Consider the following 11556-nt stretch of genomic DNA (forward strand, 5'->3'; position numbering starts at 1 on the left):
GGCTGTGGGGCGGGGTAGGGGGGACAGCTGGAGGGCCGAGCGCCCTTGTGCTGGTACTTCCAAACCTAGCAGTTGGGCCGCTGCGTTGAATTTTTTTGCTTGTCACTTCAGAGGCCGTTTCAGAAAATAAAAGCAAGGCAACTGCAGGCTGTGCAGCGCACTGAGCGAGCCCGTTCAGCASATGCATCTGCTTGCGTGATACACGCCTGCAAGCGTGGTGCAATGATAATTTTATTGCAGCACTGGTGTGGCTGTTTTTGAAGGTCCTACCTTTCATGCTCACCTGGTTCTCCTCCAGTTGTGTTGGCAGGAGARTTCACGTGCTTGTGAAATGAGATGGTCAGAGACCTGCTCTGGCTAAAGACCAATACAGGCAGAAAATGATTAATTTTCAACTAGTTGTATCCTTGTTATCTCTCAGTACATGAATAGTAGGAGATGGTGGGAACATCTAACCAGGAATGAGAATGGAATCAGGCTTTAAAATGGAAGTTTGTGATACTGTTGGTTTAAAGTGACTGTAGAACTATCAGAAGTCTTAATGTGCAGGGTTTTTTTTTGTATTTTTTTTTTAGCAGATCTAAATAGAGATACTCTATTTTTCTCTCTTTAGATTATATCCCATCCTGTAGCATCTGAGCTGAATTGGAAATTTTATTTGTTATTCCTGTAAGGAAGACTGTAGTTCAATGAAACTTTGGTGGTATCAACAGCCTGTGGTGTGATAGCTTGGAAAATCTCAGCACTGGTTCCCATCTCAGCTGACAGGCATCAATGAGTACCTAAGTTTCTTGCATGCTGTATGCCTGCTGTCTGGGAACAGGCAAGTGCTGAAATGCTTGAACTTCAGCTTGTTTCAAACGTCCTTAAGCAACTATATTCCTGGAGAGAGGGTTGCCAAAGACTAAAATCATGTTCATGTTATTTGGAGTATAAAGATTCAAATTTAAAGGAAGCACGAAGCTAATACTAGCTAAAATAAAACAACACTTTTGTTGTCAGGGATATTTTATTTTATTAGAGCTGYACTTTTGAGAACACTGTTTAATGTTGCTGTTGATGCTGTGCTGCTTATTTTATTCAGGAGGGCAGGGAATATTACTAGTTCTTTTATGCTTTTACTTTAGCGTAATGGCTTCACATTTCGATTTCTGTAATTAGAAATTAGTTTGTCTTAATGGCATACTTCAGCATGTGATAGAAATATTGTGACTCAGTAATATTTTTCCTTTTTTTTTTTTTTTTTGAAGAAATTTGATTGGTGGTAGTGAATCCTCTCAAAAATGGCCACACACCTCAGATCGGTAAGTGGAGGACTTGAACATTGTTTTTGTATGTATTTTTATAGGTGTTTCTTCTGAACATTATTGGAAAAAACATGAGACTATTTTTGCGTTAATGCCTACTCCAAAGATACTGCTCATGCAAAAGTGATTCAACAGAAATCTGTTGTTACAGTTCTGAACATACTCAGGAATGCTCAAAGTCTCTAAGAAGAACAGTGGTTTTTCCAGAACTGCCAAATCAATAGGTTTGCATATTCAGTTACAACAAGGTCGTTCCTACATGCATTAAAACAATATTCCATGTTGTAATGTAGATAGGGGCCCAGCTGAAGTCCCTGGTATCTGCTAGACCATTGTAACCTCTTTCTGAGACTTATGCGTTGAATACAGGAATTTAGAACATGGAAACAATAACATCTTGCTTGGAGAGCTGTATTCATTCTTAGAAATGCAATTTACTAAGCTGTTCTATTACATTACTTATATTTCTTGTTTATGAGAAATTTCTACCTTCTGGACTCTTTTCTCATAGCGTCTTAAGCTTACAGAAGACCAGTGAATCTCAGCTATTTAGAAAACAAGCAAGCATAAAAGCAAAGTAGCACCATGTCAGAAAACATGAGAAAGCTGTTTTATCTTCATAGCCCAACACTGTGGACAGACAGTAGTTCATATCCTAAAACAGATAAAATCATGTGTAGCTTGGCTTTCTACTTGAGTTTTTTTAACAGGGCTAATTAGTCCCAGAGCAGTAGTGTCTTAGCTGCAGTTTTACTGATTCTGGTCTTTGAGTTAGTTCAATTAGTGCTTGCCCAAGCGGTCTATATACTAGATTGTATTGCATATTATAAATACACACTAAAAAAATATTTAAATAAATCTGCTTCTTATCACCAGTTAGAATACTATGTCTTACTTGGGCAAGGGAGAAACTGTCCTGTAGTAAAACCTCAGCCATCTAATCTGTAGCACTAGAAAATGAATTCTCAGACTTTGAGCCAGATAGAGGGCATCATTTTGCCTCTGTATAAAATTTGGATTTACCTGTATCTTAAGGACTGTGTGCAGTTCTAGTATTTCCAATTTATTAAGAACATGCTGGAATATGAAAGAGTAGGGAAAGGCAAGTAAAAATGTCAGTGGAGTGGAGCAACTGACTTTTGAGGAAAGACTAGAATGGCTAGGACTCTTCAATATGGAGAGGAAACTGGTAAGGGGAGTGATGTGATTGAGTTTACRAAATCAGGAAGATGATGAGTAAGGCAAATATAAAACAATTATCTGTTGAATCCTGTGATATTAAAGCTAGGGAGCACTTGGTAGTAGGAAATAGGCCTAAAAAAGGTAACAAGCTACTTTACACAGCAGGTAGTGAACTTACAGAATTTGCTGAGATGCAGGTTGTAGAGACAGACATGACCAGCATGGTCAAAAAGGAGTCAAGCAAGTACATTGAGGACAAGAAATAGATATGCAAAGGAAGAGACAACACTGTCTCTTCTGTCATTTCTAATACATCTTCTTGTGGATGCTGGGGGAATACAAGGGGAGTGAACTGCAGGAGTGTTCAGACTCTCATGCTCCTTTGGTTTGTTCTCTTGCAACTGTCAAAAACAGAATCCAGAATCAAGAGGGCCATTGGGTCAACCCAGTAGAATTTTCTTTATGTTCTTAATTAAAGTGTACTTCGTGTGTGCCATCCAAATAACAAGTTATACTTTAATGTAAGTGAACAAACCCTTTTCTCATCTCTGTCATGGATAACTGATACTCCTCAGCAGAACCTTTGTTTAAAGATGCAGCATTTGGAAACTTTCAGACAATTGCAGCCTTTGTGTTTTCACTCTGTGAAAATTCCCTTCAGCTCAATAGAATAACTGCAGAGGTGGAATTTGTGTAGCAACAATAAGAAGCAAATCTATTTCCAACAAGGACAGAGCATTCTTTGCACAAAAGTTTCTGCAGGTGTATTGCCTGTATATGCTCTGTTACCAGTGAGGTTTCCAGACTTATTCTAGTTAGATGAGTGACCAGACCAGAATCTGTTAATTAGTGTCTCTAACCATTGATTTTAAAAAGCTTTTTAGGAGGGAAAAAAAAAAAGAAAAAAAAGAGAAAGACTAATGACTAGCAAAAAGGGATAAGCTTTACATCTACCTGAATACTTTCTTGGCTTGAAAGAGCCTAAGTTTCACATTACTGAGAAGGGCTTTGTCCTTGCTGACTGGGACAGTTTTAGTATTTTGAGTTCTCTGTGCTGAGGAGCTGAGGTAAGTTTTGCTGCTTTAGCAGCAAGGCAGAGTTGGTTGGAACTAGTCCTCTTTCTCTTTCCTCCTAGGTGAGCCATTTCAATATGTGTCAGAATCCTGCCAAAATATGAACCACCACATCTGGACCATTGGCAAGGCTGAACTCTAAGTTGTTGCGATAGTATAGACATACTTGAAAGGTCTTTCGATATCTGAATTTAGATTCCTTCAGTCAACCTAGTTTAACAATTGCAGTTGTGCACATAAACTTTGATCTAAATTTTGTAACATCTTTATTTGTACGGTTTGTTGGTGTACGTTTGCTTGCTATGATGCCTTCTTCTTTGCCTCTGCAGGCCGGTAGGAAATGCACAGTGATTGGTGGTTCTGGATTCTTAGGCCAACACATGGTGGAGCAGCTCCTGGGCAAAGGCTACTCGGTCAATGTGTTTGATATTCAGAAAGGGTTTGAGAATGAGAAAGTGCAGTTTTTCCTGGGAGATCTCTGCAGCAAAGAGGTACAAACTAACAACAGTAAATAAGCTGGGTAGAGGGGAAGGATGTCTGTTTAAACAAACATTCGTTCAAAGAGCTAACCGAGCTTTTTCTGAAGCATTGAATCAGTTCTTTGAGAGATGGTTGCTTTTGTAGCAGGTATCCTGAAAGCACTGTACAGGTTGTAAGTGGGTGTGTGGATACATATCCCCCCCCTCACCTTTTTCAGTGAAGTCAGTGACTGTAAAGAGTTTCCTTTGGAACATTTAAATAAATATATCTGAGGCCTACTTGGAGCTGACAGAAACAGAACCTAATTTGTTTATTAGGATTTCTATTACAGTGAGCTCGGTTATATAGTCTAATTACTGTCACTGTTGGTGTTTGCTGTAGATGCTCTCAGCTGTATGAGAATGACAGAATGCATTATTYTATTTTTCACAGCTAAGGCAGACTAAGACCTCTCAGACAATTAGGCTTTAACTCAGTTATGCACTGGCAAAAACATTTGTATGCAATATGAAGAGACACAGCCCCACAATATGAGGCATTGTAGCTCAGAGTTTTGTGACAGTCGTCTCAAAAACAGACAGTGTTGTGGGGTATGGTCAGAAGTTAAACCTGCTGTATGCTAAGTTTTCTAACTCCTATCTCCAGATAATCTTGAGCCTCATAGCTACCTTTGAGGCACCTGATAATACTGTCTAGATAGTCTCCAGGTCTCAGAAAGTTCCAAGGTTCCTCTTTGGAAGGAGATGTGGTACATTTTTGCCTAGCAAGAAGGATAGGACATTGTGAAGATTGCAGAGATGATCCCATTTCCTCTGCTCACCTTTAGGGAAGGAGCATGATCTGAAATTTGAATGAGAAGAACAACTGTGTTTTATATCCTTCCTTTTCTCGATGTAGACACTATTCTCGCTGTTTCATTGCTGTCTTATACTGTCTGTCTTCTAGGCCTTGCTCCCAGCTTTACAAGGTGTGTCAGTGGCATTTCATTGTGCATCACCAGCACCTTCCAGTGACAACAGGGAACTGTTTTATAAGGTGAATTTTATGGGAACCAAAACAGTCATTGAAGCCTGCAAAGAAGCTGGAGTGTCGGTAAGGGCAGAAAAGCGTGTGGGGAATACAAGATGCTGATGTTGCTTTATAACTTCTGAACTGTGGACCAATTTCAATCAGGGCAAAGCTTTCTGAGATGCTGAATTTTTATTTGTTCCGTGCAAATAAGTGGAAGAGTGAGACTCTGTTGCTGTCCCACTGAGAGAATCTGATGTAAGCTCAATCTCTTCTGGACACAGAAAACCTACACAACACAATTTCCCTCAATTCAGGAAAAGCATCCATTAGAATCTGTCATACTAGACACCTGAGAATTTCCCAAAGGGAGAATGACTGACAAGTGGATTCTTTCTTGTGTTTAAAAAAGGGCCAACTCTAAAGATAGTTTTTCTGAAGTGGAAGTATTCATGGCATCTATTACTTATGTGTATTAAGGAGAAGGAACATGCTTGTGCCACAATCTCAGTATAACTCAACTTAGAAAGTCATTTGCCCACCAAACAAAAAGCCAGAGGAAACTAGGATGCTGTTCAGACATGGGTTTTTCCTTCTCTTTATGTTTTTTTGATAGCACATGAGTTTTTATTTACACTTTTGCCGAATTTCAAGCACAGTGTATGCAAAGGTACCTTACTTATTCTGGTCAGAAATGTTACTTACAAAGCATGTGTTTTGCAGTGTCCTTGTACAAATACAGAGCTGGTAATATTTAATTTAGAATTAAATGATGTATATAGGAAATGGGCCGTGTAGTATTTACCTTCATGTTTAGTCTGGGTACTGTCAGAGAAAGAGCTGAGTCTTGTTGGAACTTCTTGGATCCAGTCATCTTTCTATTACAGTGTTGTTTAATACCACAGTTTCTGATTATTCAAATGAATCACTGACTTCCTGTTTTGAATCCACTAGGGTACATTTTTATCCAACAAAAACATCCAGGTTAACAATTCTTTTTTGTTTTAATCTAGCATATTGTTATTGTAAAGATGAACAGATGTGTCTTAAAAGTGCTCATTGTACATTAAGTGTTAAAATGTGCCAAGTCAAGTGGGCACTCTGTTTTCCCTGGAGATGTTTTCCTCTTGACTGACTGCACTGGAAGCTTGTTGAAATGTGTACTTTTGGTACAACTTTTTTTACCTGCCTCTTTTGGTACTACTTTAATAAGATTTCTTGCTCTTTCAGGCAAGAGTTGTACTTTCATCTGCTTTAGGTAGCAGTAACATTGTAATGGGATCGATTGAGAATGTGGGAATTTTCGTACCTAAAGTTTCAGAAATGAAGTTAAACCATGTCTAGAAGAACACGGGTTATTCTCTGTAGAATCAATTGATTAAACGTTATGACTGTCTTTACTCACACTGTGTAAATAATGACCCTTTTTTTGTAGGTTTCAAACAACTGTTTTATTTCACATCTCTTACAGAAACTGGTGTTAACTAGCAGTGCCAGTGTTGTTTTTGAGGGCATAGACATAAAAAATGGAACAGAAGACCTCCCTTATGCAAAAAAACCGATTGACTATTACACCAAAACAAAGATTCTACAGGAGAAGGTATTTGTCATCATAGGTTTAACACTATTATTCTCAATGCCTATAACTATCCTCCTTAGGGAGGGCATGCCTTGGGGGACATAACAGACTCTTGAAGATCAGACAGATCTCTGTTCTCCAGAATCTCTGTTTCATCAAAAAAGAAAGTTTCTCATTCTTGGAGGAAAAAAATGTGCAAAATGATGCACATGTCACAAAGTCTTCTGGAGTTTTGAGAAAGTCTGCAACTATAACAGAAATAGAAAATTCTCCTCTTTTCAATAAAGCTGCCCAGGACCTAGAAAGCATGGGAACTAGTAAGCTGTAGCAACGTGTTCATTCATTCTCTTTCTGTTACAGAGAAGTATGACAGGTGTCTGCCACTTCCATCTTTAACAAGTGACCCACATGCTTTTGCCTAAGTGTATTTACGGAGCAAAACAGTGTTGTTCCAATCCAGAGATATAAATGCTCAGTTTTGTCTTCCTCATGTGGTGAAACAGTGTTTTTACTTAATAAAAATAGAATAAAATAAAGCTGCGACTTAAATTACTGGGGGAGTTGACTGAAACAGTGTGTCACAAGGTGTGGGGGGTCTGCTTCTGGAAAAGGAATAAAAGAATTGGAAGAGGTTTTAAATCACCTGCTGATGCCACAGCCATGTCATAATCCTCTGTATGAACTGATCCAGCTTCATTTTAAGAGCAGCTGGGGGAAATATTTTGATCTCTCTGCTCCTACTGARAGGCTGTTTCAGAATATTTACCTGATTTGCAGCCTGAAGTTACTAATAGCAATGGGCATATGTTTCTGTTGGGATTCTCAATAAGTTACTAGGGAAGGACAAGATGAGATAGAGATGGACAGAGTTAAGGGCATACCAGCTTAATAACATGTTTTCAGCTAATTCTGTTGACCATAAACTGAAAATATTCTTGTTTAAAAATATTTTAAAAATYCCTGTGGTCTGAATGTTCACTGCTTTGGACATTTGCAAATTGCCAGTATATGTTTTGCTTTTAGAATTCTTAATGCTGCAGTTGTTGTGGTTTAAGTGTAGTATGTCGATCTTTTAAATCAAAGAAAACATGTATTTTTTCATAAGTTTTTCAATTTTTTGCATTGTGGAAAGAACTTATTTGTGTAAGAAGAATTTACACTTGCATTTAGACTGAAGTAGATAGTGTGTCCTGCTAAGCAGAGTATTAGACTTAGCAGTCTTCCTTATGTTCCTTGAAAAGGGCTTAATTGAGAACACAATATCAAAACATCTGTTCATTTGCAAGCATAACTGCTTTGCAGTAAAGTGGACCAATAAATTGGAAGCTTATGAGCAGAAATCAAATCTAGCCCAATGTTCTTGTAATTATGTCTGTGCTGGGTGAAATTATGAAAGTATTCAATATTTATTTATATGTATTGCTCTTGGTTTTTAATAGAGAAGATAGCAGCTATTAAAATTAGTAGAACACTTTGTTTGGAAATTCCCAGGGGAATTAAATCTTCAAAGATGCCTTGCTGAATCTGCTTAGCACCCAGTGCTGCCAAGAAAATGGAACGATAGTCCTTCTCAATATGATTGAGAAGGCCTCTGATGGAATGCTTCCACTGATTGATGACAGAGATGGACGCTGAACTGCTTAGTGTCCTTCCTCTCTTCTCCAGGCTGTCTGTAAAGATTTTGTGGAATGAAAGAACTTTCAAAGTTCCTCTGATCTTCATCGCCCTAAATGAGAACGCTTAAGAGCTTTGCCAATCAATTCATTAAGTATGTTCACTTATGAAAACAGATACACGTTTGTCTGAAGTAGAAAAGAGGAAGAATAATTTGTAATGATACAGATGAATAATAATGCTTTTACTGATGTCTTCCCCAAAGAGATGTGGGAACCCCCACCTCATTTAACGATGAGTTGGGGATATATTGCTAAGCCATATCTTTCTTCCCAGCCTTTTTCTCCTGATTTGTATACCCTTTTTCCTCTACAGGAAGTGCTGAGAGCAAATGACCCAGACAACAATTTCTTCACTACTGCTATTCGCCCACATGGCATATTTGGCCCTAGAGATCCTCATCTGGTTCCTATCCTCATCCAAGCAGCTAAGAGTGGCAAAATGAAGTTCATGATTGGGTGAGTAAGCCTCAGTCATTTTACAGGTTTTGTTAAAATTCATGCTAAACCTACAAAACCCCTTTAGAAGGGAATAATATTAAATCAGTAGGGTTGTTGTGAGTTTCTGTATTATTTGTCCCTGTCTTTTGGTGCTCAAGATCTGAGGAGGAAGCAGTATTTTACCTTCTGCACTGGCAACTTCTGCTTGGGAACTGCAACATAATTCTAGGAAAAAAAGTTTTTTTTTTTTTCCATTTTTCACTTATGATCCAGAATTCTTTTTAAGGAATTCTTCTCTGTGTGGGACTCATGTACTCAGATGAATGAGTGTTCTTCGTGCAAAAGTAATACTGGTGAGGAAAGCTGACATAGCTTGAGTGATCTTTGCACAACCTAAGAGTTCTCCTTTTAAGTACAAGACTGCTCAGATTACTTGCTGTTAATTTACCTAATACACACTTCAGGCATTTGGATGTCTCTCAGTTATGGCCACATTCTAATTGTATTTTGGTATTTGTGATAATAAGATTAAAAATATTTGCCTTATTTTTGTGCCTGGCACAGCTTTTAGTGAACTACTGAAATTTTAGAGCAAGAAAAAAAAATTTTAGTAGTAGATTGAATTCAAACTGTTGTATTCTACTCTTGAAAATAAATCTCCTTTTTAATTTATAATAGATTTGTATTGTATGCAGGAGGCTGGTTTGTATATGTGTGGGCATATGTGAATGAATATATATGCAGACTGGGGTAAGAGGAAGAAATGGAATAATTTTGTTGTTGTATGTTGTGCTTTACTTCTGAACTGATCTCTCAAACTGAGCTGAGCTTGAATAAACTCAAATAACTCAAACTTGAATAAACTCAAGCTCTCCAGTTATTGCCATTCTTCACTCAAATATGCTCAAATAATGCTTCCCTTATCCAAGTTTTCCTAATGCTGTAAAGACCTGTGTATCCCTTGCAAGAAAGAGAATAAATTAGCCATTCATCCATGAATGAGAATTATTAATCATCAGAAGGATTACAACAATATTGTTTTCATTGCAAGAGGAGTGTGATGATGGCTTTGTAACAAACCATTTGTTTGATTTAACTGAACTCTTGAAAATGATATGTAGATTCATTTTCTAATTCTGTGTAGAAATAGATTTAACACAGTGGGTTAAGTCTCTGCTAGGACTGAATTGGCTTATTGTGGGAGTAAGTTAAAATTTCATGAGCCAAGATATTCATAATTGAAAGCTTGTCCTTAAGTGACTCTGTGTGCTAGTTACTACTGTGTTTTTGTCTGTTCTTCTATGAGTCATTCTTCTGATTCTGAGACCTCTAAGATTTGAAACACCTAGAAATTTGGCAACACCTGAGGTTTAAAAAGGGTACTCTTACGGAAGTAGAAACTTTCTGAGGGTCTTGATGAGCTTGATAACAGCTTTGGCTTTGCCTCCAGTCTGCAGATGCAGAGACTTCGTCTCTCTAACAGGGTATGGTCTGAAGTTGCAACACAACAGAAGAGGAGAAGAAACTTAGAAAAAAATGTGTGTTGTGTGAAAGTCCTTTTTGCCACAAACGACTTTTTCATCCTGAATTACCTTTGAGTTAAACTTTTTCCTTTTGTCTGTACAGAGATGGAAAAAACTTAGTAGATTTCACCTATGTGGAAAATGTGGTGCATGGACACATTCTAGCTGCAGAACATCTTCAGAAGGACTCTCCCCTGTGTGGGAAGGTAAGAAAGGAACTAGCAAGTGGTAGGGGGGTGAGTGCCGCCTTGCCAAACTCCACTTGCAAACCTCACCTGGTTCCATGTGTCTGTTCTGTAATTAATGCTGATTTTGTCTGTATTGAACATCTTGGAGATGAGTGGAACTAGCTCACACAGGTCCAATTTTTCTGTCTGTGAATATAATGATTGGTTGTACATCTGGTGACCATTCTTTGCAAGCATGTAGGCTAAGACAGATGAGTAAGTTCATTCTATAATACTCCTTGTGAAAGGAAATCTGGGCAAAATTCTTGGCACCCTAGATATGTACTTAAGAAATGCAGTTACTTAGCTCTTGCAATACAGTTCTGAAGAGCAGAAACTTTTATAAATTTTCATAGTACCACAGTGCTCTGGGCATATACAGTATGTACAGCCAGGATGCTTTAGCATGTTTGTGTTGTATTGTATCACTCAATGTGACCATTTATGAATAATCTAAGGTCTGTAATCTCAGGAGCAGCTAGCTTTCTTAGGAAAGAAGAGGTTCATCACTTTTCAGGCAGAGATAATTGGTACAAATCAGTTTCTCATGGAAATATCTTTCCATTTAAGTCTGAAATAACAATCTCATCAGTTTGAACATGAGCTGGGCCAGCATAGAGATGAATTTGTGCAAACAGTAATGTTTTTATAATCTGGCTTTCTGTCTTCCTCTTTTTCAGGCCTATCATATCACAAATGATGAACCTGTTCCTTTCTGGGCATTCATGTCCCGTATCTTGACTGGCTTGAACTACGATGCACCCAAGTACCAGATCCCCTATTGGCTTGCATATTACCTTGCCCTCATCCTTTCTCTTGTGCTGTTGCTGCTAAGGCCACTGGTCACCATCAAGCCCACTTTTACCCTTATGAGGGTAGCATTAGCTGGAACTTTTCACTACTACAGCTGTGAACGGGCCAAGAGAGACATGGGCTACAAGCCAGTGGTGAGCTTGGATGAAGCAATAAAGAGGACTCTCCAGAGCTACCCCCACCTACGCCGGGCTAAGGCCTGAGAAGTCCTAGAAGTTTTTTTGTTTTTGTTTTTTTTTTTTTTTTTTTT

General features: G+C 38.3%; 1 protein-coding gene across 1 annotated transcript; it reads left to right on the forward strand.

Moving 5' to 3' along the window:
• Positions 1-588: 588 nt before the first annotated feature.
• NSDHL (NAD(P) dependent 3-beta-hydroxysteroid dehydrogenase NSDHL) lies at positions 589-11550 on the forward strand. Its single transcript, XM_085324307.1, has 8 exons — positions 589-823; positions 1251-1304; positions 3892-4053; positions 4988-5134; positions 6522-6650; positions 8619-8761; positions 10370-10472; positions 11174-11550. Exons 2-8 carry the CDS (start codon positions 1284-1286, stop codon positions 11507-11509), a joined length of 1041 nt encoding a protein of 346 aa, XP_085180433.1. The 5' UTR covers positions 589-823; positions 1251-1283; the 3' UTR covers positions 11510-11550.
• The last annotated feature ends 6 nt before the right edge of the window (positions 11551-11556 follow it).

This window comes from Rhea americana, unplaced genomic scaffold (genome assembly GCF_003343005.1).
Source record: "Rhea americana isolate MKP2758 unplaced genomic scaffold, rheAme1 scaffold_90, whole genome shotgun sequence".
NCBI classification, from domain to species: domain Eukaryota; kingdom Metazoa; phylum Chordata; class Aves; order Rheiformes; family Rheidae; genus Rhea; species Rhea americana.

Bases quoted from the DNA above. Each gene is read 5' to 3' on its own strand.
- NSDHL (XM_085324307.1), top strand. From the start codon at position 1,284: ATGGCCACACACCTCAGATCG. The intron at 4,054-4,987 runs GTACAAACTAAC...TCTGTCTTCTAG, and splicing joins GAGATCTCTGCAGCAAAGAG to GCCTTGCTCCCAGCTTTACA. The intron at 8,762-10,369 runs GTGAGTAAGCCT...TTGTCTGTACAG, and splicing joins AAAATGAAGTTCATGATTGG to AGATGGAAAAAACTTAGTAG.